At 37.8% G+C, this 27,865-nt stretch overlaps 3 protein-coding genes across 5 annotated transcripts; 1 reads left to right on the plus strand and 2 right to left on the minus strand.

The window, feature by feature from the left end:
• Positions 1 to 1,671: 1,671 nt before the first annotated feature.
• Positions 1,672 to 12,090, minus strand: LOC110043080 (major facilitator superfamily domain-containing protein 8-like). 2 transcript variants are annotated; one of them, XM_020748494.2, is made up of 13 exons: positions 11,918 to 12,090; positions 10,535 to 10,723; positions 9,900 to 9,962; positions 9,170 to 9,289; positions 8,680 to 8,759; positions 7,864 to 8,203; positions 7,695 to 7,768; positions 5,671 to 5,754; positions 5,440 to 5,492; positions 5,193 to 5,272; positions 4,445 to 4,564; positions 3,705 to 3,835; positions 1,672 to 2,615 (listed from the first exon to the last, which is right to left on the minus strand). In XM_020748494.2, the coding sequence occupies exons 1-13, from the start codon at positions 11,991 to 11,993 to the stop codon at positions 2,508 to 2,510; spliced, it is 1,518 nt and encodes a 505-aa protein (XP_020604153.1). In that variant the 5' UTR covers positions 11,994 to 12,090; the 3' UTR covers positions 1,672 to 2,507. The 2 variants fall into 2 exon arrangements, with proteins under 2 accessions (XP_020604153.1, XP_089129552.1); XM_089273426.1 differs by lacking the exon at positions 1,672 to 2,615 and having other exon boundaries at positions 2,636 to 3,835.
• A 76-nt stretch (positions 12,091 to 12,166) lies between these two features.
• On the plus strand, positions 12,167 to 21,067 carry LOC110043068 (uncharacterized). Its single transcript, XM_020748476.2, has 2 exons — positions 12,167 to 16,373; positions 17,852 to 21,067. The coding sequence occupies exons 1-2, from the start codon at positions 12,395 to 12,397 to the stop codon at positions 17,914 to 17,916; spliced, it is 4,044 nt and encodes a 1,347-aa protein (XP_020604135.2). The 5' UTR covers positions 12,167 to 12,394; the 3' UTR covers positions 17,917 to 21,067.
• On the minus strand, positions 17,654 to 27,821 carry LOC110043070 (uncharacterized). 2 transcript variants are annotated; one of them, XM_020748479.2, is made up of 8 exons: positions 27,078 to 27,821; positions 26,210 to 26,348; positions 24,466 to 24,549; positions 23,863 to 23,978; positions 22,785 to 22,831; positions 22,113 to 22,218; positions 21,144 to 21,263; positions 17,654 to 20,299 (listed from the first exon to the last, which is right to left on the minus strand). In XM_020748479.2, exons 1-7 carry the CDS (start codon positions 27,483 to 27,485, stop codon positions 21,159 to 21,161), a joined length of 1,005 nt encoding a protein of 334 aa, XP_020604138.1. In that variant the 5' UTR covers positions 27,486 to 27,821; the 3' UTR covers positions 17,654 to 20,299; positions 21,144 to 21,158. The 2 variants fall into 2 exon arrangements, with proteins under 2 accessions (XP_020604138.1, XP_020604137.1); XM_020748478.2 differs by having other exon boundaries at positions 23,863 to 23,984.
• Positions 27,822 to 27,865: the final 44 nt, after the last annotated feature.

A 27,865-nucleotide genomic window follows, 5' to 3' on the forward strand; every position in this document is an offset into this window, starting at 1 on the left:
TGCATCTATACCCCTGGGATTAGTAGTACACTCTAACGTGACTGTAAGTTCCTATGGAGTCCCACCACTGTTAGAACTATGATAACCTTTTCGTTTTTTCAAATAGAAGCACTCAACGATCACACGAGCTTCGCAGTCATCGTTTTCACCTCTTGTCTGCACTCTTAACCATCGGCCTGAGTGCTTTCAAATGATCTCAAAGTGCCCGCCGTGAAGCAAGTTACAGGCCCAACAATAATTATTTCATTTCTTGAACGATTTTCCTACCTGGTTCGTGACTTGGCTCTCTCCGTTCGCCGATCAGTTCCCCTTCTATATCCTTGCTGAAATTCAAAATTAATTGTCATCAACTTATTCAAGTGCGGATTACAAATTTGCCCCGAAACTTTCCACCTGCAGCTTGGTATCACATCAGTTGTATCAAGATCATCCTCCCTTGGTTGAATCTCGTTGCGATTTCAATTTCTTGAGGTATTAGTCTTCCCTTTGCCAATAAAATCCACAAAAAATAAAGGTAGTTCGTCTCGTAAAATGTTGCCAGAAAGCGGAAAGATCCCGAATTTTAAATTCCTGGGGTACAGACCCCAGCCCTCCCTCCCCCGACCCGTTTCCCCGTGAGTAACGAAATAAGAGATGCAGGTTATTGACCAAGCGCGAGGTCAAGTTGACCGGATATTGGCCAAGTTCTTTTTGTGTGCCGGGTTTATGAACCGAAACGGAGTTGCGATCCATAAAAACGCAAAAAAAAAAAGAACGAGGCCAATGTAAAGCCATCTTAACCTTACAAGCTTGGTCAATACAGGATTTATCACGTGGAAAAAGAACACTATTTTCTTGCGGGACACAGCGGGTAGTCCCGCGCGGGGAAAATTACAGCCATCTTGCCGACCCGGGGAGCTTACTACACCTTGGTTCATCTTGCCCACTCAGTGAGCTAGCCATACAATGATGGAAATTAATTCGACTATTCTAGCCGAAGAAAGCTTTTGGTTTGGGGTATTCCGGTAATAAACTCTGACAAAAGCACCAACAAAATCACAACTACCATGTGGCACTAAATTTTGCGGGTTCTAATTTTTGCAATTTTTGCGTTTTTTTCCACGATCCGCAAAAAAAGTTCCCGCAAAAACATATTGTTGCAAAAAAATTTCGTCGCAAAAATAAACATCACAAGTAGAATCTTGTTGCTACCATCAGCCACATAAAAGCACGAGGAAACTGTGGTAGAGTGACACTGGTTACTGGATTACTGCGTTTTACATCTCTACATGTTGTTTCACTTTTCAGTTGCGAGCAGATTAATTTACGAACGCGAAAATGTGTTAATTATTTCAATTAAACGCGACTTCCCGGAAATAGCAAAAATGAATACCCAGCAAGAAAAACCAGTCTTTTACAATCACAAAAATGAGTTCCGCAAAATACAAAGTAACGTCCATTCGCAAAAACAAACTCCCGCAAAAATCAAGTATATATTTTTCGCAACACGCGCAGTTTCGAAAATTGGGGAATGTTCTCGGATATTCCCCAGTTTCAGCTGGGGAATATTCGGTCACGTGACGTATTTACACCAATCGCGCGCGAGCAAAAGATTTGATGGATTACAAGAAATCATAGAGGATCGAAAATTGTGCAAGAAAGAAACGACTGCACGGAGGACAAACCACTATGCAAGTGTAAAGGTGTACAGTATTTAATGTAACATTTCTACCAATAAATTATTACATTTTCATCGAAGTATTGTAGGTTTGGAAAGGTTTATAAACCATTGAATATGTTTGTTTTGTTGTATCTTAACATCAAAGGAACATTGCGTAACTAAACAAGCCATTCCATTCTCTTAACATTGTACAACATGATGAAAAATGTCCTTCTCTTGCAGATACAAGTTGAATTGTAATTTAAGATCTCGACGATTAAAACATCGTCCAATTCCAATATAAATCGTCCATAAATTCATCTGTATCCTGATGGAGTAAACCTTCCTATAAAGTCCATAGTGAAGGAAATCGACCTCCAGGACACAACATTTGTCCCCTCTCTCTTCAGCTCCCCTCTCACGTATTTTGACTCCCTTTCTGGGCGTGAATGAATTTATAACTTCAACTTAGACAAAACTGTGAACATAACTAATCTAAATATACGTATCGAGCGAAATGCCCAAACTTATCTACAAGGCTAATAATGTACGAACAAAACACGGTTGTCTAATAAACTTGTACATGGCTCGAAAAACAACTCCAACTTGAGAAATCAACAGAAATTGAGAAAAATACTTGAACCTACGTCTAGACATTCATTACTGAAATCGGAAATAAAATTAAAATAGGGGGTCTTAATCCGCGAGAAGTCCTTACGGAACTACAGGAGGGCTTTGGTATAAGAACATAACATTGAACGGGTGGGCGGGGCAGCAGGAGATCCCCTCAATCTTAGTTGTTCGTCCCGGACTATTTCGTCTTATTCAGCAGATATTCACTACGATCTTATTAGCTGACACGGTAGTTTCAAGCCAGCAGAGGTTGTCGTTCATTTTCCGTTTCTATTTGGTCATACGAGGAAGGAATTTGTTGCTGGGGTTCTTTAAGTCGATCAAAAGAGAGAAACATCAATGTCTGTAGAAAAAAAACAACAACAAGATATTGCTAAATTTGTCATAATAAACAAACCCAAACTAACAGACTGACATGAAATCACCGGTGAATTGGCGAACACGAAAATCGGCGGGCGGAATGTGCCGTGCGCGTTATTGCAGGTGAGATCTTCCATTCGACAATAGGCTCACTCCACTCGCAGATTTGTTTTCAACCTACAGTCGAACCTCCCATAAGCCCTTGCGGGAGGAGGTCGCTTACGGGAGCTTAGACCATAGTGGATCGAAACTTTGCCTCATTAGCATATTGTGACAGCAGAGACTTACTCCATGTTTTAAACATTTTGTTCATGTAAAAAGTCAATTTCGAGAAAAAAATCCGGCTTCCTATTGAAATACTTCCGTCTCGTGTACTACCCAGGAATACGATAATGTCAATGGACACCTTATTATCCAATTTCCGCTCTATTATCTGCGAAGTGGTCGCTTATGGGAGGTTAAAAACGAAAGAAAATTTCAAACTTTTAGCTGTAAATGTGGTCGCGTTCGCTTAAAAGAGATTCCACATATACTGATTTGACTTAGGCCCGGTTCATACGTCGCATTTCTGCCGTGTCGAATTCAATTCAATTAAGTGCGGCAGAAATGCGACTGCTGATTCAGACGTCGAATTTCTGCCGAACTTAATTCGTTGAATTGAATTCGACACGGCAGAAATGCGACGTATGAACCGGGCCTTAGAAACTCTTGGTATTTTGGAAAAATGGTCGCTGAGGAGAGGTGGTTGCTTGCGAGAGGTGGTCGCAACCGGAGGTTCGACTGTATACCCTACTAGACAGCCTTTACAGGCTACATTGTAACTGATACTAAAACAAAACAAAAAATACAGTTAACGGGAAAAAAATCAAGATAGTTTATAGCTCTCCACCTGTGACCCATATCATGACATAAGTTGCACGAAACAAGAGGTCAAACTTTCCAGCCGTTACTTTGTAAACCGCTTTGCAACGTCACGGAACACTTCTTTAGGAGAACGGTAGCGTGACGACCTATATAAGACTTTGATGGAGAGAATACCCAAAGACAACGCTAACAAATCTTTTCCACTTACTGCTAAGATGACTTCAAGAGCTGCCATAACTCCTAACATAAGATAGAGCCTCCGTGTGAGGGCCCCACCCCACAAGGGCCCTAGGATCATAGCCACTCCTGTTATAGACCTCTGAACACCTTGAGCAATTCCTGAAAAGAGGACCACAACTTGAGGTTCGGAAATAAACCACATTATGATCCTTCACACATTGTTACATCAATGTTTCTGTGTAGGAGCTTTGTCCAAGACCAGTCATGACCACTGTTCCTAAAGGACTTTTTGTCCGTTTCTGCCATGTTGCAGCTCCCTTAATGCAAATTTAGACAGTGCAACTTTGCCGTATGTAACAAGCTTACGACACGCGTAACTATGGCACGAATTATTTGTGTAAATCAAACCTACAATTTGCTTACGGCAATTTGATTAACGACACGGAACATTTTTAAATTTTGAAAAATGTTTTAGGACTAATTCAAAGCACGATGACAATGGTCATGTGTGAACATTCAAATTTGATGATGTCACCGTTACTTCTATTTATGACTGTTCTTACTTATAAGCTAGATTAGCTCAGATCCAACGAGTAGGAAAATTGCAGTAAAACACGATGAAGAAAAATGCTTCTCTTTAATAAAAACAGATCTGTTGGTGAGCAAATTTGTCATCATTACACAACATCTTTCATCAATAAGACTACTTGCAGCTGTTCATCTATCTTAGGGTTTGAAGAGAGTTTATTCCTGCAAAAATCCACTCACCTTGGGTTTTTTCATCAGTGATTTTAGAGTAGAGTGAAATATTTGCCACTGAGAAAAACGGCAAGCCAAACACGATAACTATTGTGCCAACAATGATGGTAGGAAGAACAACCGAGTCATCTGAAAAGACAGAAAGAAAACTTCACTTCAGGCAGGTATCCAAAGTCATGTTTTAATAGTGATCTCAAAAATTGTCTTTAGTTCTTTTCAACTGGAAAATGTCAAAGAAAGAAAAAACAAAAGAAAAAAGGATGGATAACGGCGGGAGGAATGAGGTACTCCTATTTAAAAAGGATGGGTTAAAAAGGCAGCTTTAGTAACTCTTAGCGTATTCAGCCGAAAAAATATGACAGGAGATGTGTTGTTTAAGAATTGGTACCCCTCAGGGTGAAAAATATTCAAGCAACGCCCACAAAACAGGATATTGGTACATGTACCCTTAGGGGTTCCTTTCAAAACTTCCCTCCTCCTTTTAATAAGGGAGTTCCCCCAGGCTTTAGCCTGTTCCAGGTGTTCTGCTATTGAAGCAGACTAATGAACTGCAAACAAGGAGAGTAGATTTTTTCAAGATGTACTGTCAGAAACATGACATTATATTATCATATGGATCGCACAACAATATTATCAAACCTAATATATTTTGAAGCAAGGAAACTTCATGATTTTAGACACTTATTATCATCTATGAAGTATAGAAACGCTGAAAAATTAAACATCACATGCTTTGAGAGAAAATATGCAAACTTACATGGCTTTGCATTGGCTAAGAGAAAAAGATACCAGATTAAGGCAAAACCCTCAAATGCAATACCAATTACCATTAGCCATCTAGAAAGAAAAGCAAAAGACATTGATGAGTTAAACTAACAAACTTTGAGTTTATAGAAACCATAAGATAGATACCAATATAATTTATTCTGAAAAACTAATTAAAAATGACCTATTCCACATTTACAGACCATTGACAAATCAAGCAAAACAAGCTTGGCATTTACCTGTCTGCCATCCTTTGGCTCAGCACTTTGACAAGAATAAATACCAGAATGGCCTGATAAGAAAAACACAATTAAACATTTCACATAATATTATTATTAATTTTTATAAACAACAACCTGGAGAAAATGATAATTTTCCACTAATTTTGACAGAATTATCAAAGAGAATTAAGTGATTTGTTATGTCCATCCAAGAAGGAAAAATGTTCACAAAAATTATGTTTTTATTACCTCTAATGCTATTAGACAGTAGGCAATACTGTTTTCAATTTCATGCCAGCCCAGAAGATATTCTGACATAGGGGTAACTATTGCCTGCAATATAAATCATGACAAAAATAGATTTTACAGTCAAACTGAGGAATGTTACAGTGTTGGGGCACAATGTGCCATATTAAGCAGGGCTGCATGTCATTGAGATGGCCAAACCACTGGAATGATACAATTGATACAATTAGCCTGACTCTGCTGTTGTGATAAAAGTAACTAATACTTGTTAGTTATAGTAATTGGACCGAGTGAAGTTCAATTCAGGAGGCAATCGCACAAGTAATTTAAAAATCGGACAAGAGCAAAGCACGAAGCATATTTAAAATTATGAGCCCAATTATTCCCTGAATTGTACGACATGAGGTCGAATTACCAATTAATCGCATCCATAACAAATTTCGGAATTGAAAAATGTCTGTTGAGAACTTCTTTTGAGGGAAAATGTCTATAATAGTGCTTTTCGATAAGTTTTGAAAACTGTAGGAAACATTGCGAAGGAACATATAGATTTTATATTATAGATTTTCCTTGACTCTTCAAAATGAGAAATATTCGTTTGATTACTTCATGAAAGCACTGATGCTAAAATGAATCATGTTCTTTTCAGAGCTATGTAGTTTATCATAAAAGTAAGAGAGAGAATCTGTAATGTCTACAACATAATGTCTGCAACACTTTAACCTCTTAATTTCTGGGCAGAGAAAACCTGCTAGGCTTACTTCCATTCACTAAAATAATGTTGATATTGAACTAAAGTAACAATAAATATCACTTACAAGTGGTGTAAAGTTTTTTTTCACAAAAAATAAAAAAGGCTTTGAGATCCTTTGAGATCTCTATTTTGGCTTGACATATCACAAATTTGTTTGATATTAATTACACAAATAATGCATGTCTGGAAGGGCAATTAAGGCAAAACAAACCACACACCCATAAGAGTTGCGATTTTTAGTTCAGGTTTCAAAGCAGACATGGCCTGCAAACAGCACCTTGACAACTAAAAGCCAAAGTCATTTCAGAACTTGATCGTGATGTTTGATAAAAATTAGTAAGTTAGGGCAATTTCAAAAATTTGTTTGGATAATTTCAGATGACCAACTGTTATTTCCAGCCTGGTACAGAAATTTCTTTCAGTTTCCTACAGCAATTTTCTTAATAGCATAGCATTATCTGCCACCAAATCAGTGTGGTCGAGATGCTCTAAAAGTTGACGGTGTAGATCCAGAAAATATCTATACCTCTCCCATGGAAGCGATTTCCTCTAAGACCCCCCCCCCCCCCCCCCACACACACACACACACACACACACACACACACATACACACTCACACACCAACCCCTCTGGAAATTTCAATTATGCTTCATACATTTCTTTAAATTTTTTGGTCTTACAGAAACCTCCACCGCCAGGATGTTCCAATCCCTTCTGTGGGCGAAGTATGGATATTTTCTGGAACTGCATAATTACCAACAGTGCAGCTAGTCTACCTGCTAGTTAAGTTTCAATAAGGGAAACTGGAATTGAAAATGCTTACTTTTCAGACTGTGTCTCATGTTGAATTGCCTGAATGAACACTTCATCCTTAATCACTAACTTTAACATTTTTAGTGTAATTCCAATTAACAAGCATTTCTGTTACTGGTAAGTCACCTCCCTCTAATTGATGTTGTCAGGGTTCTCCTCATTAATCTAGAGAGTAGAGGGCTATTTTCATGAAGTAGACAGCTGACACTGATTTGAGTAGTGAAGGGACAAGCTTCTAGGGAGGTCTGGGGGCATGCTCCCCCAGAAAATTTTGTAACTGGCTCTGAAATACATTCTCTTGGAGACATTTCCTTGAAAAAAAAAAATCGATTTTGGACAAGGTCAAAATGCCATGAATCAAAAATAAAGTAGGCAGTTTTTTAGCTGGCAGCCGGCACTTAACAAGAACCCTGATTGTGACTGATGCTTAGAAGAAATCCCTTGTTGTTTGCTAACAAACCTCTAATGCTGTTTGATTGAAGAACATCAAGAACTGTGAAGCCAAGATAACAATCACTTCCTCTCTGACAAGATCTATGAAATAGACATCAGTTACAATAAACTGTTACTAAGTTTACTCTAAATAACAACAAAGCACTTAAGAGTTCAGTGGCATGTTTCACGCCTACCTCTAGCCAAGTGCCATTTGTCCATTACAGAAGCTTTCTTCGGTCGTCTGTGAAGACCTACTGCATTAACATTTACTAGTTTCTGTTTTTCGCCATCAATAACTGCATCGCTACTGGTCAAATCATCAGTAATTGTGTCACTGGGAATAGTATAGTCGTAGCCTCTCTCCACCCTGGTAGCATTGACACTTCCAGATGTAATACTGCTGTTCACACTGTGATTGTACCCATTTGGATGTTCACTTTCCTCATCATTAGAAATGGGCTTCACCATGGGAAAATCAAAATAACAGAACAGCATGATGAACTCCAGTATCAGCCATACTGCAGCCATAAAAATCTAATGACAGAAAAAACAAATACAGTATACTTAAATGCATGACAACAAACTATGAATGGTGTAGTACATCCCATAGTGGGACGCAAATACTGTCCAAGGCCATAATGTCCTATTGTGTAGTTCCAAAAAATATCCTTACTTGACTGTTCTAAGATTCAGCTTGCCAGACTGGCTATTGAGAGCGGAAGCACCCAAAATAGGCCACCAATGTTCTAAAGCAGGGCCCAGTTGTTTGAAGGGTGGATAATGCTAATCCACCACATAAATCACTATCCCGTGGTTAAGTGTTAACAAAACAAACCACACTATCCATTGGATATAGTGATTCATCCGGTACATAGCCCTACCCAATCTTTGAACAACTGAGACCTGTTGGGGATTTCAGTACTATTAAATGCTTTTCACCATAATTTATCATGGATAGCAAACTGCACACATTCTTAATCTTTTTTAAAATGCTTAAAACTTGAACTTACTCCAGGTGACCTATAAGAATCAACCTCAAACGGTCCTAATTTGAAATTAAATTTCCTCAAAAAAAGGTTAAAGCCAGGCCCTGAAAAAAACAAACAAATGCAAAACAAACAATATTTCAGTTTCTTCACAATTCAAATAATTATGTTCTGTCATACATGTATAAGCTTTTAAATTCACTTGGATATTATGTTATCATGTGCCTTGAATTTGATTTGACAACACAACCCATTATTCCAGACAAAAGTAGTTGTTGGATGATGTATCCCCCATCTCCCTAGATCAATATTGGAAAATGTTGCATTTTTTTGCGACTGAATGGGAAAAGATACCTGATTATCAACATAGTAACTGGGGGGAAGGGGATAAGTTACTTGGTGTCCCAACATTTTTGTCTGGGATTGTGGGTTTAACATAAATTTTCAACACAGCAGTGGCTCGACATAACCAAATAACTTCATGCCATTTAAATATCTCACCAGATGGACATACCTACTAACAAACCAAACTGGCGCAAACCCATGGCAATGGAGAACATTCCAGTCCTTTCTTTTTCAGTTGTTGTTCTTGCAATCTGTGCAAATATTCCAGCTCCTATTCCAGCACCTATGCCTAAAAGAGGCAACACTGTGTAACTATACATTAAAATTATTTTTGTTAAAGAAACAATGCAACAGGTAGGTATTTTGAGAAAGTTAGCGTAATTTTGTCAAGTTAGCTATACACGGTCTACCTCAATCAATCATACATCTAGTGACTCTGTCACACTCAGTTAGTGCTGTTGAATATGAAGGCTCCTATGCAGACATTTTTATGGCTGGTCATGCAATCCTCCCTAGGATTGATTATGCGACAAGTCTCAAGAGATCTGCTTGGAAGGCTAGTTGACTTGCTCAGGATAGCAAAATGTTGAATAAGTTATGTGAGAATTTGAGGTCTACCAAATCAATACACAAACAAGAATTGGCCAAACGGCATACGCAAAACTTAAAATTTCTACTATATTAACAACTAAGGTGGTCTCCTCTAACCTGGTAGTTTTTTGGAAGTCCCTTCATTGCCTTTTTGTTAATATTATTATCGTTTATTATTATTTATGGTGTGGCAAATAAATGATGATGAGGATTATGATGCTGCTGCTGATGATGATGATGATGACGATAAAGACTAAAACTAGGACAAAGTAAATAAGAAGAACAAGAGCCTGCATTATTCAACTCACCTGCAGTGAATCGTGCAATGAGTACCCAGTACTTGGACCAAGCAATAAAATACAAGAAATTACCTGAAAGGATAACATTACTGTATCAATGTTGTTTCCACACTGTGTGAGATGTCAAGGGGTATTCATGGATTACAACAAGCATAACAAATTAAGATAACTGATGCCTCGGAAGTAATGAAACATTTCCAACATTAACTGTATTAAGAAATTTTCAGACTCCAATATAACAGTTGCCCATTTTCAAGATATTTTTAAGCAGCCATTCTCAAACTTATTAGGATAATTTTATATCAAAATACTAAATTCCAGAAACCTAAATGCATATCTGTTGTTGAGATAAACTCTTTTTGGCAGGCACCAAGGATTTGAACTTGGGGCTAGAGTGAAACAAATCCAGGTAGTGGGCAGAGCAGAACTTAAACCTGGAACCGCTGCATTGCAAGTCAACGCGCTGATCACTCAGTCCCCTGCCTCCACTCAGGATTGAGTTATCCTAGACAAATGTAGCACCACTAGCCACATGTAAGAAAAAAAAGGCATGTAACAGGGAAATAAATAACAAGGAAATCCCTGGCATTACAGAAGGGAGCTTGGAAAAATAAGTTTATATTGTACATCAAATGTTGACTAACCTCCTATCTCAAACAGATTTGCAATTAGAATGACAGTTTTGGTTTTGCGTGTGTAGTCAACCCAGAAACCAAACAGTGGACTTGACAACAAATTAGCAAAAGAAAATGATGCAAACACCACTCCAAAAAACCACTGCTCGGCATCAAAACTGTGCTCCAAATACAACCACAGAGTTGGAAGGATAACAGCTACCACAATAAAAATGGTAAGACAGAGGTTAGTACACACAACGTCAGAGATCAGTATTTTGTGCGCTATTTGAACTTGGGATGTTGAAGCTTACATTTTCAAGACTGGTGTTTACATGCAGGGAAAATTCCTAACAATTGTTTATTTTTCTACCTTAAGGTGGCTCTCTATAGTTGTACAATTGCACATGTGCTGAGGACAAAAGCTCAAGAAGATCTTTGGAAAGAACTTTCAATCCATTTCAAAGAACTTGGCATATTTGCTTTTTACAAAAAAATACAACTTTATTTACTGTCAGATCAATAACCCTTCTAGTTAGTTTTTGTTTCCCCAAAACCAAACTGTAAACTCCAAATTCTTCCTTCATCTCTCCTGTCCTACTATTACATTGCAGCCATAACTAGACTGGAGGCTAACTCGAAAACCAAATGGTTCATTTAGCTTCCAGTCTTACTGAAACAAGATTATAACAGTTACTTAATCTAAAACATTATATGTATATTAAGTAAACTAAAAATGTTATAACATTTATATTTATATTGAGAAAATAAAGATGCTGTTGTTGTTGTAATGTAAGTTGTTGATGGTCTGAGATGTCTGTGATGGGCTTAGTTCAGTACCAAAGTGCTATGGTTTGTTACATTTTCAAACAAGCTCTTGAATAAACATAGTATCTTCCATAATGCAAGTCCAGAAAGCTTGAAAATATGTTTCGGCTTATGGGGGGTGGGGGGGGGGGGGGGGTCACACTATGACACCTGCAAATTATACTCCAATGAACAAATATAACGATTATTCTCGGGAAAAAATGAACTCTTATCAGAAATAAACTCACTGATCAATCCTAAAATAACTTATCGTCAATAAAGATAAGTTACGTACGCCTGTCAGGATTCCTATAAAACGCCGGTAAGCGTATGAAAATATTGCCAAACTTCACGTGACATAAGCTTGCATAACCGCCAGAATGCGCGAAATTTTGCATTTATCTTCATTTAATCTCTTTAAAATCCATGCAACTGAAAACCAAACAAGCAAAAAGAAAACACTGCTAACAGGCAGTCATATTTTCTAAGCACAAACAAAAAAATGATTCAAATAAGTATCAATCACAGACCTGCAAAACAAACCTGATTCCCTGGGTGTTGGGAAAGTTTTCGAAGCATGCCAAATCAACTTTATCCGTTACTTACCATATTCAATTCCACCAAGCAAGAAAAACAATCCAATGCACATCCTGGTAGAACTCTTCTTGGTCTTTAAGTTCATTTTCCAAATTATTAGGCAAAACTTCACAAGCTTGGTAAGAATTTGCCCAACTGGTCACACGATCACAGCGCCGCCACGGAAAAAACATACGTACAGTGCATTTACATACGAGACATCTGATTGGTCAAAAGCACAATAGGCGCTTTATTTGGAATTCAAAATGGCGACGATTAGGGTGGAGGATTCTGGGGGAAAACACGTGGCTGTAGTCCTAAAACTTCAGCAAAACAAGGTCAAATTCGCTGACTTCTGGAGCTTATTTTCCACAAAATGTACCATAGTTCGGTCGAATAGCAATATTATTAACTAATTTAGCTGCTAAGAGGTCGATCAGTGGGATACCGAGTGCGAATTCAACAGGGCGTAGTAGCGACTATCGGTGTCCGGAAGCATCGCGTGCAATGGGGAGCAAATCCAAGCCGAAGGCCACAACATTCGGCCCCACAACTCAAATCTTGGACGTTAACTTGACGAATGCGACGTTCGGCTTTCTACCAGCGGTCGGATGGAAGGGAAAATCGCCTGCTAGCGTTTCTAGAAGGGTTGATTTACAGCCCGACTTGGACCTTCTGGGTGGCTTTGCCTTCTTGTCTTTCGAATCGCTCGATGAGCTCGAAACTCACATTGAACACAACGAAACGAACTGTGCAGCTATCAGCGTAACTGTTGGGCAAAAGAGGAAAGCTGAGGGTTCTGGCAAACGTCTCGGAGATAACTGCGGGCTGTTTGTTCCGCCAAGCAAGAAGAAAGCGGCAAAGACCTCGAAGAAAAAGCCGCCGAAACAAATTTCCACCTTGACAACGGCGGCGGCGTCAAAACCGAAGCACAGTTCGCCTGCAGATGGTTTGATCAAGTCCAAGATCGATAAAGTGTCATCGGTAGGTACGATTTTAGATGACCGTGAGCTTTCTCAGTCTACTTCAATCGACATTTCTGCTAGCGGGAGTGAAATGAATGCGCAATCTTCGACGAATGTCTTCTCAGAAATTTCGCTCCTGTGTTCAGAAACTGTAGATTTAGGAGATGACGAAGACACAGCACAAGACATTTTCAAAAAACCTGAAAAAGCTGTGGTGGACAGGGGGGATGGTCAAGTTGATTTGTCTGCTGCTGAATTTAACCAAAGTGAGGGTGCGATAGAGGGGATTGGCACTTCCACTGATCCAATACCGAAGAAAAAAAAGAAGAAAAAACGGAAAAATGAACATTGTGATCAAACGAGCCAAACAAAATTTAGAATAAAGAAAAAGAAGAAATCTGAACCAAAAGCCCAAGTTTCAGAGAGCATGTCCAATGTGTTATTGGATCATTTGGAAAATGATGAATTTCCAAATCCTGAGGAATTTCCAGATCTTCATTTTCCAGGTGTTGAAAATTCACAGGGTAAAGATGATGGTGAGGAAGACAACAAGAATACTCAGGCAAAATCCTTATCATCTAAGCCTAAGATAGAAAATGCCACATGTGCTCGTACTGCAGTTTATCCAGGATTTTCCAGGGATGGTAGTTTCAAAACTAAACTTCTTACTTCAGAATCACCCAGTGGAGAACGTTTAATAGACTTGACAGGTAATACTTCTTCAGAGCTCAGTCAAGCAAAAATGGCAGAAAAGAATTCCCTGGACGGTTGTACTCCCCACAGTAGCGATCGAGATGACGAAACAACAAGTGTTAGTGTTCTGTCTGATTTAAGTGATCATTCCTCAGACATAGAGATGTCTACAGATCGCTGTGGTTGTTTTCTGTTGAACAATAAGATTGAAAAGGTTGAAAAGGAGGAAATGGAGAAGGGAGAAGAAATTGTGGATGTCGATGTTGAAACAGTTGGGAAAGAGATGAGAAAAAATTTTCTTGTGGTGAGCGGCATTGAGGCAGGTCATTTCAGTTATCACCCAGATATGACAAAGGATGGGACCATAGATACATCCATTCAAGCATTACCCAATGAGATTGATATTTTCTTGCAATGTGCCAAGATGCAGGAAGGGGAGATGATAAAGATCATAAATCCAGATGATTCTGATGAATTGCATTCTCATTTCATGCAGAAAAATGGTCATAATCCAGATACCTCCAATAAGAAAGCAACAAGAAGTGCCACGGAAAGAAAACGTCGCCACCACTTGGGGGATTTATTCAATGATATGAAGCTGGAAGTTTTTACTGACCTAGTGGATGCAGACTTGTATTTCAGCAAGCAGTCTATACTAAGCAAAGGAATCAGTACTATTGAAGAATTGGAAAAAGGGTCCAAGGAATTGAACAATAAAAAGACACAGTTGATGAAGACAAACAAAACACTGAAAGAGAAGAGGAATCTGTTGATGTTTGGTAAAGAATCAATTGACGTTGATTCTGCAAAAGTTGAAACCATATTTCAGCGCCTTAACATTCAAGTGGATGATGAAGAACTGCCAAAAACAGAAGAGAATTTAAACAGCAGTGAAGATGTAGTTGTGGATGTGCCAAGTGAATCAAAACTAGCAGTTGAACCTTCTGTTAAAGGTCGCCCTAGAGCAAAGAAAACATTGCTGTCTCCTTGGGTTTCCAACAACAAACCAGCATTGAAGAGCAGGGATGATCAGAACACAATTGGTGCTAATTTGGTCAAGAAAGCTAGTACACCAAGCCTATTAGGAACATCCAAAGAGATTTTAGGTACAACCACGTCATCATCCCAGACTTTGCCATCCTTGAACATATCCAATGTGTCCTGTGGAGTTCAGACTCAGGAAGCTAGCAGCATTTCCTTTAAATCATTTGTTTCAGGAAATCCTCCCCTTTCACAGAGTTTGCCACCAGGCAACGGCACAGCAAAAAGCAAACCACTTAATGAATCAGCAAGTCAAGAAGGTCCCAAAGCAAATTTGGTGAAGATTTTACCCAAGCCAACAACAATTCTTCAGTTGAATCCAACACAGCACAAAGCCATCATTGATACACTTGGACAGGTGAAGCAGCCATCAAGTGATAAGATTATTTGTAATCTCTCAAGATTAAGCACCACACAAAACCCCAGTAGTCCTTCCAGCATTTGCATCATCAGGAGTGGACAACTTATGAAGAACCTAGACAGCAAGAATGTTATGCATCTCAAGATTACAAACGACGCTCTGAAAAATGTGGACAATGGCAGTGGTAGTACTTCATCAACAGCACCAGCATCATCATCAAGCCAGCAAGTGTTAAATACACCAGCAACAGCAAGGGTGCCAGGTTTTGTTACATTGGGTGTTGCTAAAATGCCTGAAACACCTGGCACATCAAATGGACAGACTTCCAAAAAACATTCCGAAAACACTGTGCTGGTTTCGCAGATTCCTCCGAAATCAACAACTACTCCCATCTCATCCACCGCCAAATTGATCTTTTCTGGAAAGCCACTTAGTACATTAGCTTCGACCAGCACCACAGGGATACCACAAAGCACAGGTCAGACAAATGCTGATATTACGCTGAGAGCACTTGCTTCACTGAGCCAGTTACAAGCCAATAGACCTCCTGTAGCAGGGACAGTAACAAAACCAGTAGGCCTTAATGAGAATCCTGTTGCTGGAATTCTTAGTGGTTTAAAAAATGTTGTGATGAAGGTAGTTCCTAGACAACCTGAGATGCAATCTACAACATCTGTTCTACCCACACTGCCCACAGCTACCATAACAACACTTATGGGAACTACAAGCAGCCATGTTGCTGCATCTTCACAAGGAAGTTGCCCAGTCCAGCCGAGGAAATTTTCTGTGATACCCATCATATCTGTTCCTTCCTCTTCTTCTCTAAACAGCATCTTTACAGCCTCTACTCTCAATCAGCCCTTATCTTCTTCTGGTATCAGTTCTAAGGTTATTACAAGTACACCACTTATTAAAACCTGTTTGGACCCCTTCAATCTGGTGCCCAGAGAACTAGCAGCTTCAAATCCACCCATTTGTTTAGAACCTGATCTGCCTTCTGCGAGTGTGGATTTGGAAACTGACATCAGCAATCAACTGGATAATTTAACAAGTTCTGAGAGTCCTTCCCCAATTTCCAATGATATATTCAAAGAAGAACCATCAACTTCTTCGACAGTTTTGACTCAAGAGATGCTTAAAATACCAGGCATAGAGCAGCGTCCAGATGTTCCATTGGCAAAACTGCCAGAAGTTTTTGAAAACCTGGCTGACTTAGACAAGACAACTGATGTAACCCAATCACCGAAGCCTTGGTGTGGTGTTGAAGAAAGGGAGCCTGAAGGATCTGTTACTTGTAATTTGTCCAGTTTGTCACATGGTGCAGAATTACGAACTGATACACCTTCACTCTCTTTGAGAAGTTCTACTATTGGTGCTAAGAAATCTACTAGCCCATTTAAAGTGGAAATCAAAGACTTCAGAAAAGGTAAGCCTTTACGTGGAGCAATTTGCATCAACTTCTCACAACTTGAGTGTAATAATCAAGCACTGTAGTTCATGAGAAATGATTGTCTTGATGCTTATAAGGTAAATCTCTCAATTAGTATAATAAGATCTGTATGGAAACCGGTAGTGGGAATTTGAAAGTTGATACTGAAATAATATAAATTTAGTCTTAACTGAAAAGTAATGTTAAGCCCAGCAGCATATTAGGGAGCTTAAGCAAACCACAGGGACAACACTGAGCAAGAAGAATGCCCCCAAACAAAATGTTTAATGAGCAAAACAATGGCTGTACAGGTGCGTTTAAATCTGTGAACATTTCTTAGCCATCCAGTGAAGAGATCTAGACAATTGCGACATTCAAGGGTAAAATATAAATGAACTTTTTACTAAGAGTTGTCCTTGGGGTCGTTGTTGTCATTGCTTAAGCGCCCATTTTAATCCTTAGGTCTCCAGTGGATAACCCCAAATTTACCAACACCCTAATCCTTCTGGAATGAAACATTATTTCTTTGTCAAATAGCTCTATGTTGATTTGGCCAAATCAAAGTGGAAGAACTATGAGAGTTATTGTATTTACTCGATTAAACGCCACCCTCAAATAAACACATTTTAGAGCAGAAATATTAATTAACATCACCTTTGAATGATGCAGTGTTTATTCACATAATAAACTCAAAATGCAAATGCGATAATAATCAAGTTTAAGCAATCCTAAAAAAATTATTTTCCTTGATTGTAACAATGTTTCAATATCAGTACATTCGAAGCTCAAAGGAATATAATCAAAACACAAGAACAATATACGGTAGTTCAGCTTAAACAAGCTTTGGAAGTTTGCTTTCATTGATAACAATGTTTTCAGTTCAAAGTGAGCTTTCTTCAATGCTCTTACCATACTATTGTTTGCAAGAAATAAATTGGATTTTAAATAAACGGCGCACTCAAGTCACGAAAAAGTTAATAAACGCTGCGGCGTTTAATATTATTGAGTAAATACTGTATCTCCGTCAAGTCTCAGAACCCATCAGAAAGTTGTGAAAAACATGTTGAAAAGTGATAAAAATTGATTAAGCTCTCTGTCAAGCTGACAACGATGCAATGCACAGCATTATAAATAATACCTTACATCTTGGAGGCCTTATCAGTGGGGTGGGAAGTTGGAGGTTCCCACATCCCGTTAATTTTCTACCTATTAAATATTGTTTCCCATAAAAACCCTAATAGGGCGTCCTCTTTTCAACAGTGATAATAAGACTCTCATCCAGTTCTGTTTGTAATTTAATGATTAACAAAATTAGACATGTACAAAGCTGGATGATTATTTATGTGGATATTGATTCAACTTCAATTAACGCCAAAATGAAAAATAGTGCCTTGTCGTTTGTTTGATTTCATAAAGGTCTTTGATTTAATAAAAATATCAATAACAGTAAATATTTACATCTACTCTTTTTTCAGGCACAGCTGCACTTAAGAATGTCTATTCGCTAACAGAGGACAGCACTCTAACAGAACTAGATTGAAACGGACAAGGTGATTGCCGTCCTAGCTGTGGATCATATGTTTATTATTCTACATTTTCTGAACCTGACTGGTGTTCTCTTCCTATTATCAATGTTTACTGACAGATCTTGATTATCCCAAGGATTGCCCTAAACAAAATTCACTCAGGTTATCTTGTTGGTTTTTCCATTAGACTTTTACCAAACAAATTTAACTGTTAAAGACTGACTGCCTATCCTTGTTTTCTATGGGCATGATACTCACTTCGGCTAGACCCCATTAACTGCTGGCCTATAAAAAACTGGGCCTTTTAGTAATATTGGTGTTCATAATTTCTTCTAAATTATTTAGCATTTCTGACAGTGTTAGTTACCCCCAGAAGATTTAAACAAAGGTGTTTTACAAAAGAGATCAGTAACCGATTATTTCTTAAGATATTGCAGATAACAAAATTGTGAAAAGGTGACACTAGATTGCTCTAGGAAGAGTCAGATGGAACTCTTTTGAAGTTAAGCCAAAGCAGCAATATTAACATTAACATGAGTTAGGCACTTTGTTGTCACTTAAATCACTTTATATTTACATTTTCTCCCTTCTTGTGAATTTCCATGATTCATTCACACGGTACTTAGAACACAATCAATATCCTATGCTGAAGACTTCAATTGGGGCTATTATTTTACCTTGGGGAGGGGGACTCTCTTGTAAAAAGGTTGAGGATGCCTGTCAGAAAAAGGAGACCTCTCTGGGCGTGGCTCAGGCTTTATTTGACCCTTAAAAGATATCTCTTTAAGAAAGACATGAATACATTTTTCATAATTTCTCCGTGTGAAACCCTCAAAGATACCTTCGTTGACAACTAAAAATAGTGGCATTTCATCCTGAATACCCGAGTGAGACCAAACTCCATGATTTCAACCCCTAAGCAAGATGACAAGCATCCCTGATTCTTTCACATGGGAGTACCCTCCCCCTGGTGAGGCCTTCCAAGGGGGGTGGCCATGTCACATCCTTTCGTGTACCAATGTTGCCCAACTAGCAGAGGCAAATGTCGCCATCGTTTTTCTGCATGAAGTCATATGTTGCTGTCAAACAGGTTAGCAGGTTATTTTCCTGTAAAAATAACCCTCTAAACTAATGCAGTGCATGGTTTAAACATTTAGAATTTTATTGTTTCCGAAATTTACAGACTTTACAAGAGGATACAATTTCTAAATAGGAAAAAATGTCCGAAAGGGTCGATGTCACTGTCTTTTCTAGTGCTTCTCTGTGTCACTGTTGAATGTTAGTGGCCCACTCGATTTAGTTGTTGCTAATTAGAAATTCCCATGTCGCTGGTTTTCAGGGTTGTGTCACTTGTCACATTTACCCCTTGGAAAGCCTCCCTGGTGGGAATTTCCCCCTTCTGGTGTTTTCTATCTTTCATCACTAAAAAGAGTTCTGTAAAAGTTTAGTGGGTAACATGAGAATCACATCAGATAATTTGCAATATTTATTACTTGAGAGCTTCAAAGTGCACTAGATTAGATGTTGAAAATTTGCAGTGCAAAAGCTTTCTTGTTTTAATGAGTTTACTATTCTTGCTACTGAAAAACTGTCAGTGATGAATAAATCCATATCAGATCATGTGCAGCTATTGTGTACTCACAGGTTTAAGGGCAGGTTGTTAGGTCATGTTCAATAATTTATTATGGTGCAATTGTTTAGCTAAGAAATTTAGTTCTTGAATATTATTTGTCAGTAGGTGTAAATAAGTAGTTTCTCATTAAACATCCATGTAAATTTCAGTGGAATTAGATAATAAAAATTTGGACAATTAAACCTTTGTGTCGATATATAAGATAAAGGTAAAGGGTGTACAGTAAAAGTACACATTTTGCTGTGAAGTTTTGCTCGAAGAGTTCACATTGGAATCACAAATTGTGCGGCAGCTGTAGTTTTGAAATTTATGGGAAATGTATGGGAACAAAGAAGAGTTTCAAGTTTGATCTGCATGAAATGAACACACAAGTGGAACACCTTTTCATAAGAATGGTTTTGCATGAAGACTTCTCGCCTTGACATGGAGACAACATGTAACTTGGAAATAGACTATTGTTTCAGGCAAGGCATTAATGGACATTTTGTCTCACTTTCTGTTTTGTTGCCTCTTAACAAATCTGACCTATATAAATGCTCATTTTGTAAAAGTAAATAATTGGTGCAAAGGTCACAATTCAGGTTTTTGTAACTGAGCTTTAAACTTGACAAATAAAACAAGCTCCTTTGATTTCTTCATAAAGAGCTGACTTTAATTTCATGTTTTCTAATAAAATATAATTAAAATAAATTATCATTAATTAAATATTGTTCCATTATTGTCAACATGTCTGGATGCCCAGCTAAAAGCCTGCTTGAATGTACCTGAAAGTTTAAATGAAATTACTTACATAAACCTCCAACATCAAAGTGGAACTAATGTAAAAGGTGGGCCAATGTAAAAGGCCAACAAGCATTACCATGACTCATTGTTTTATATATATATATTTTAAAACACTTACGTACATGTATTTCATATTTTATTAATTATTAGATAAGTAATCATAGTTAGGTGTCCCCAATTATATACATTGTATGTTAGCGACTTCAACACATTAATAAAGTTCTTATCTTCTTTTCTTATCTTATGTCCCAAACGTTTTTACTTATTTCATATTAATTGTAAGTCCAGGGTATAAGTCCACATATTTTCTAGGGTACTTAATAATATTAGGGGTGGCAGATGGTCATTCAAAAACCATGGGTCTTGCAAAAATTTGTCAAATTTCACGGATCTTGCACTATTGTTTAAGCAGTCTTACAGTCTCAATTTTTTCACAAAGCTGTGTTGAGCTCGCAGTCTCTTAGCCTTTTTTGCAAGGCTAAGAAAGTCTTGAAGTACTGATGTGTTTGTTTTCTTTACTCAGTAATGCACTCTGTATGTCATTGGTTTGTAAATGATGTCTGAACATTTTAGAATCTGAATGTCTTGAGCTTGCAATTGATGAAGTCCAAATGTCTCAGGCTTGCAAAGAAAAATGCTAGTCTCACCTTCTCACAAAGTCTAGCATTTACCATTCACCACCCCTAGTATTATTCTTGCAAAATAACTTGGCTTTAAAGATCAAGCAACAAAAAAAGAAAAAAACAAAATCAATTTTAGAGATCTTCAAAATTTATGAAAAATTTCTGTCAGTGAGTATGACAAATGTGCTGTTTCTCTCTGTACCATCATTTCCAGTAATTATTTGTTTTCCTCTTTGTGAAGTAGTATCTCCCAAACCTCACTTGGAGGCACAGTTGCCTTTGTACAAGAATTTACTATCTCAGCTAGGAGGGTGGCAGAATCCTGCAAGAATAGAATAAAAATGGCATGAAAATATGCTAGGATATTTGTCTGCAGACATCATCTGTTCCAAGAAGCAAACAGTTTCCAAAAACAAAGCTTGAGGAAAACTATTCTCTTCTTGGAACAAATAATGTCCAAGGAAAAATATGCAAGAGCATATTTTTGCGCATATTGTGTTTATTATCCCTTAGATATTTTTCCCAACACATGTGATCTTGTCAAAATATTGGGGAATATCAAAACAATAGCCTCCTTTTGGCATGAGATTATGCTAAGATATTTGTCTGTAGACCTTATCTGCTCCAAGAAGCGAACAGTTTTGAGAGAGCATGGCTCAAGGAAAACTGTGAGCTTCAAGGAACAGATAATGTCCGAAGACAAATATCTGAGCAGATTCTCACGCCAAATGGAGGCTATCGTGTTTATTATCCTTTAAATATTTTTTGCAACACGTGCAGTTTTGAAAATTGCTTAATTTTAGCTGGGGAATATTTTGTCACATGACATGTTTAGACTAATCGTGCGCGAGCGAAAATACTAAGACACTAAGACATTACCCAGATTTAGCTAGGGCATATTCTGTCGTGTGACATGTTTAGACCAATCGTGCGTGAGTGAAAATATTTGATGGATTATAATCCTAGAAAAGCAGAATGTGCACCAGTGAAGCCAGAAGAAGGGAACTTGAATATTGCTATCCTGGATGCTTATTCAACACCCGTTACCCTGCCCACTGCTCCCCCTCCCCACACAGACACATAGGTAGGTAGGTAGGTAGGTAAGACTTTATTTTACGAGGGTAAAACATACCCCACCACCAGCACCTCACAAAATAACATAAAAACTTGCCTTTTGATACATGTGTTTTTGTAGCCTCTCCTCAAATTCACCTCTCTTCACTATGTCTAATTTTCTCTTTAAGAATGAGTGGTTGGCAATATCAGATTTCATTTTCCTGGAAAGGAATAGCAGAAAACTAAGTACTTATTCCAAAAGGCATAAAAAACTAGACATTTATACAGAGATTTCAAAATTTGAAACACACAGCAACCTCTGGGGAGGGAACTCCTTCATAGCATTGATAGAAATTATTATAAAATCTAGGTTTAAAAATTGTGTTTCCACTAATACTTATTGGTCTTATTGGTAATGCAAAGGATGTCCTACTTTAAAATTTCATAGTAGCTCCATATTAATTCATATTATTTTGTACCTCTTAGTGTAACAGGTACTAGTTACTGATATTATTTTATTGCATCCTGGACATTGTAGTCTGGCTGTTTTCAAAATTTCTGACAAGCATCCCTGACACACAGTCACAATACCCATCCACCATTTGGTCAGCGAATATAAAACTCAAATCTGAATGTTGTGAGATTTGTGTTCACTTAAACATTTTTACAGTGTAAGTAATTTCATATACACATGCACAAGACTGAGTCATAGTCACACAGATTCCTTTTGATGTTTACCCATTGAACAGTCAAAACAAGAACACAGGAAGTGAATATTGATGATTACCTACAGTCATTACAATGTCTTGGGTTGTGAAATTCCTGTTCTTTTAACTGTTATATGAGCAGAGAAGTGGAAGTTTGATTAGTATGTAACACATACTATTGAAACTGTCATCAGTAGTTATGATATCAAGAATACACTACTGTGATGATTTTTCTTGATTTGATACAAAACAATGCAATAATGGTTTATTCAGGAAACAAATAAATAGATGTGATAAGATGAAAAAAAATTATCATAACAAAGCAGAAACAAGTAGTTGGTAACAATACTAAATAAACAGGAACTCTTAAACAAAGCTAGTGAGGTAATAGCCTGATATGACAACTGCCTGATTCTTCAGTAATGTTTCAAAAATTCTGATTATGTCATACAGTGAAACCTGTATTAGGCGGACACCCTTAGGACCCTCATTAGCGTCTGCTTAATACAGGGTGTCCACTAGAAACAGGTTACAATATGTTGTGCAATAACAGTTAATTATTCACCCTTTTGTAACACAGTGTAAAACAGTCAAAGAAAGCTCATAGCACAATGTCCAGTCAGTCAATGTGTCAGTCTGGAATAATCACTTAGCTTTAAAGCGACATCACTGAAAAACGTTAAAGGAATCTCAGCTGAACCTTTGGAGGTAAAATGCCCTTGAAGTTTTGTTGCTTATTGTGCAACAAAATGGCTTAATATTGGTGTCTGCATCCGCTTAACAGAGCTGCCTGCTGAATGCAGGTTTATTTTACAGTACATGTGTGAAGAAAATTTAGGGACTTGAGCTGGTGTCTGCTTAGTCAAGGGTGTCCGCTTAATATGGGGTCTGCTTAATACAGGTTTCACTGTACTAGTTCTCATATGGCCACTTAAGCAGAGTTGAACTGGTCTGGCCATGACCTGTTATACACACCATTCTCTTGTCTCCAGAAAAGATTTTCCTGTGAAAGGACAAGACCATGCTACTTTGCTTTAATGTAGCTGTAATGTTCTTCCTACAAAAAACCCGTCTTGCCCTTCTTGCCAAAAGTCTTCATTTTCCTAGCATAATATTATTGTTTCTAAACAATTATTGAAATCAATCAATAACACTAGCCTTTTCTGTTTTCCTCATCAAGTTTTCAATTCCTAAACTTTCAATCTTTCTTTTGTTCCCATCGATAGGTTGTAAAGTCTGCTGGTTCCCTCCATTAGCAGACACAGTTCTCTTGCCTGCAGCTTGCAACAAAAAATTTCATATTTGATAATTTCATCACATTTTCTCTTCTTTAGAGAGACGTTAGTCAGATTAGCTTAAACCTCAATGCCCTAATACTTAGCTAAAGTTAATCAAAGGTAATATCTCCAGCGAAAATATTTTAATTCATTTTGATGCGAAAAAAAAAAAAATTGGTTCATGCTTAAAACTGACCTTAAAGTAGAGCATATAGATATATTTTAGACAGTATTTCATTCTTAATTATAATATACATTTTAACTAAAGAAAATAATGTCAACGGCTAAGTACAATCCTGTAAAACTTGTGCAACCAATTGAGATAAACAAACACATTTAGTTGTACTCCACAAAAACTCACAAGTTGTGTAATTTATCTATTATCCTCAACATGCAAAAAAAAAAAATCAAAACTAAATGTTCTGCACATCATAAATATATGTTATATTTGAAAGTAACAAATTAAAATATTTATGCTGCTTACAATGTCTATGGTTATCTTCCTGTTGTTTGCCCAGTTCTACAATTTTTAATTTTCTTGAACAGAAGTTGTTCTCTTGCTGGTAACCTAAAAGATAAAGAATGAAGTTCTAATGATTAGTGAGTTTGTCCACTTTTTGCTCATGTCTGGTCCTGTCAGAGAAAAATACCAGTTGATTGAATTGGTTGTGAATTCTGGTCACTGAGAATGCGAGGTTCCAGAAAATATCCAATTACCAACCCCAAGGAGGGTTATTTAAAATTCCAAGCAGGGTCCCTTGCCCAAAGCCAAAATTTTTAAAGGAATTAAGTGTGAACCAAAACCAGACAGATCTCCAGAGGGAGGGGAGATCAAACCAAAATACCTCAATGGGAGGATTATCCATATTTTCTTGAACACAATGAAATGACGCCAGTTTTCATCCTTATAAGATTTTCACCAATTGACTGAAAAGCGTCAAATCTTGTACTATAATGTTCACATAATTAATATTTCTTAAACTCAATGATAAACACTTGCCATCAATAACCCTGGTTTCCATTAACTGTATGTTTATATGCAGGGGTGGGTTTTGACATGGTTAGTATTTATGAGGAATAACTTAGTTAGCCCAAGGTTCTCCAAACTGACTCTAGGTCAGTTGTTGATTATCATCAGCTGTCATTTGACCTCTCTTTGTTTCTCGTTCGCTTGCTCTAGTCATTTGATTCACCCTCCCTCCCTCCCTCCCGGAGTTCCACTTGAGTCTCCAGACCCTCTCGCTTGTTAATAAAGATGCCCAAACTGATTCACTAGCTCTTAGTCTTGCCTGTCGAGGTACTCAGGGAGGGACATCAGGGGATAATTTTTTAGTTGCTTTGGAAATCCACCTTGATCAGCACTCCTTTTCAGACTATTAATTTTACAATCTTATTTCCTCTTGCTAGATATAAAACTGTGATTGAATTTCTTCTCAGTTTTCAGTATGAGAGTGATGACAAAAGTAGTCACAACAAAGAAGAAAGAGTGGTGAACAAGATTCACAATTATAAAAAAATTGCCATAATTTCAAATGAAGGGGTCTTTATCACACTAGAGTGCTCCCTGTCCCCCACAACTGCCTTTTCCTTCTTTTTTCCCTCTTTCTTCATAAGAACCCCCATCTTATCCAGGGTGCATTCCGCAAGACTTGCACGCCTAAGATATGCCAAGGCTTTTTAAATTTCACGCCACACTGCCAACAGCCAGCCATAATCCAGTCTCTTTCTCTTATTGGTCTCTTCAAATAATCCCAATTTTCTTTGTATTATGTTCACTGGAAAAATCTGGACTCGCATGGATCACTGAAGATGCCCGTTATCAGCCAAGATACGGTATTCAATATGGGGAATAAAGTGAAGTTCAGAGGCCATAGTTATGGATGCACCCTGGCATCTTATGAGACAAAAATTTAATATATTCAGAGATGCCAACTAAAATGACATAAACATCAAGTTACCAAAATGACTATTTCTCAACCATCATTATGTTGTTTAAAAGTCAGTTATGCCATTTCAGCCCCCAAAATAAATTTTATCCTGAGAAATTATGTCAAAAAATTATCAGCCAAAATCAGTGTAAAAAATGTACTTAGAGCCTTTCAGTCTCTGGGGAATTTGGTGACCCATATGATATGGGACACGGAAATCTGGGGAGACTCCTCAGTCTAGGGATGTCTGGGAGAGTTGACATCAGTGATATATTGCAAAATCTAGTGAATAGCTCCCACCATCCATTTTTTTGTCTTCATCTTTCTTTCCATAATTCTTTGTGTTGGAGTTGGCCTGCTTGGATAAAAGTATTGCTAACTTCTTCTTAATAAAGTTCTCTTGTACTTCTTCCTTTCTTGATTCACTGATAGATTCATCCTAAAATTATCAAAATATTACAGTAAATTTTGGGATGTGATAAGTTTGATTTTAATCCATGTATACCTGCTGTCTGACCACTTTTACCACACATGTCAGTCTGGGCAAACGAAATACCACACAGTACATTAAAAGTAACCATTCAAAAGTAGAAATAACAACAGCACACTATGAAAGCCTGTTAATATTTGTAGATGGTGTGATTTCCAGAACTATAAAACAGCAAAATAGGGGTTTTTGGGGGCCATTTTTGAATAATATCACACTTAAGTTAAAATTAAGGTGCTCTTACCAGCATCATCACTATGGTAACCTGTTATGCCATGAAGATGACAATAACATATAAGCAGTAAGATTTTGATAATTAGCGCTTTTGTTGGAAATTTTCCTAAAAAAAGCACTGCCTAATTATCAACGCCTTACTGCTTCTATGTATCTCGGCTTATTCTTATGAGCTAGTGAGAACCAGCAGTAGGTTACAAAATTATTTACTTTGAAACGCGGAAAACCGTGAATACCAGAAGAAATTAAGGAATGTTATTGTGTCGCAAGAAAAAAGTCAATACGGTGAGAGAAAAGTTAACCGCAAACGCTAACGGTAATATTGTTTGTGCTTTTGAGGTTTCCTTGAGTGTTCTGAACGTTATTGTGGTTGGTCAGTACACCTGTCAGAATCAAATCGACGGTTTTCCGAGCTTCACAGTTAAAAGCCAATACGCTCACATACACCTTTGTAGATGATCCATCTTCGCTAAAGTTATCAGCTATGGACTCAAATTGATCAGAATAGTCTTGTTCTTCTGTTATTGCACCAGTTTTATTCGCGGAAACTGTCGCAATTATGCTGGGAGTCGATTCATCATAGCCTTCACTAATAGTTTGCCCAAATGGTGAGCTCTCTTGAATTTCTTCTGCCGAAGTGGAAGATTCTGCAAGAAATACACTTTCGCGTCTGCCCATCGCGAAATGAGAACTTCTATGACCAGCTAGTACTGACTCTTCTGCTGTTTCGAAACTGTCGTCCTCATAAGAACTGTTATAAATATTTTTTCGATCATCCAGCGATGATGACATTTTTCCACATTTCCCGCGCTCTCGCCCAGGTCCAGTTTGCTCCGGTACAATTTGTGTCCTCATACATGACGGACCTATTCTCGCACGTTTACGGGATGAATAAACGAACGAACGTCGCGTGGAAAAACAAATGTCGCATTCTGAAACTCTAACGCCGCATTGTGAAACTCTTAATGTCGAATGTCAGAGAACAAAGATAAAATGTAAGCTGAACATTGAAAGCGAAAGTCGAATTTTGGCGGGTATAGAAGCACAATTTCTTGGGGACATGTTTTTTACCACGTGCACGCGTCGGGAGCTGTATAGGCGAGGAGGAAATCAAATATAGAAACACGTGAAACTCTATGCAACACGTGAAAAACGAACTTTTCAATAACAAAGCAGGTATTTCATGGGTAAACCTGGCCAGTTGTTCAACCGGCCATGCCCACTTCCGTTTATTC

Source organism: Orbicella faveolata, unplaced genomic scaffold, assembly GCF_042242905.1.
Source record: "Orbicella faveolata isolate gen_17 unplaced genomic scaffold, um_ofav_v1 contig_35, whole genome shotgun sequence".
In the NCBI taxonomy this organism is placed as follows: Eukaryota; Metazoa; Cnidaria; class Anthozoa; order Scleractinia; family Merulinidae; genus Orbicella; species Orbicella faveolata.

Bases quoted from the DNA above. Each gene is read 5' to 3' on its own strand.
- LOC110043080 (XM_089273426.1), bottom strand. From the start codon at position 11,993: ATGAACTTAAAGACCAAGAAGAGTTCTACCAGGATGTGCATTGGATTG. The intron at 10,724-11,917 runs GTAAGTAACGGA...TTATTGTGGTAG, and splicing joins GCTTGGTGGAATTGAATATG to CTGTTATCCTTCCAACTCTG. The intron at 3,836-4,444 runs GTGAGTGGATTT...TCCTCTTTTCAG, and splicing joins CACTGATGAAAAAACCCAAG to GAATTGCTCAAGGTGTTCAG.
- LOC110043068 (XM_020748476.2), top strand. From the start codon at position 12,395: ATGGGGAGCAAATCCAAGCCGAAGGCCACAACATTCGGCCCCACAACT. The intron at 16,374-17,851 runs GTAAGCCTTTAC...CTCTTTTTTCAG, and splicing joins AATCAAAGACTTCAGAAAAG to GCACAGCTGCACTTAAGAAT.
- LOC110043070 (XM_020748478.2), bottom strand. From the start codon at position 27,485: ATGAGGACACAAATTGTACCGGAGCAAACTGGACCTGGGCGAGAGCGC. The intron at 22,832-23,862 runs GCTAGTGTTATT...CTCATATAACAG, and splicing joins TGATGAGGAAAACAGAAAAG to TTAAAAGAACAGGAATTTCA. The intron at 22,219-22,784 runs GTAATCATCAAT...ATTCCTTTCCAG, and splicing joins AGACATTGTAATGACTGTAG to GAAAATGAAATCTGATATTG.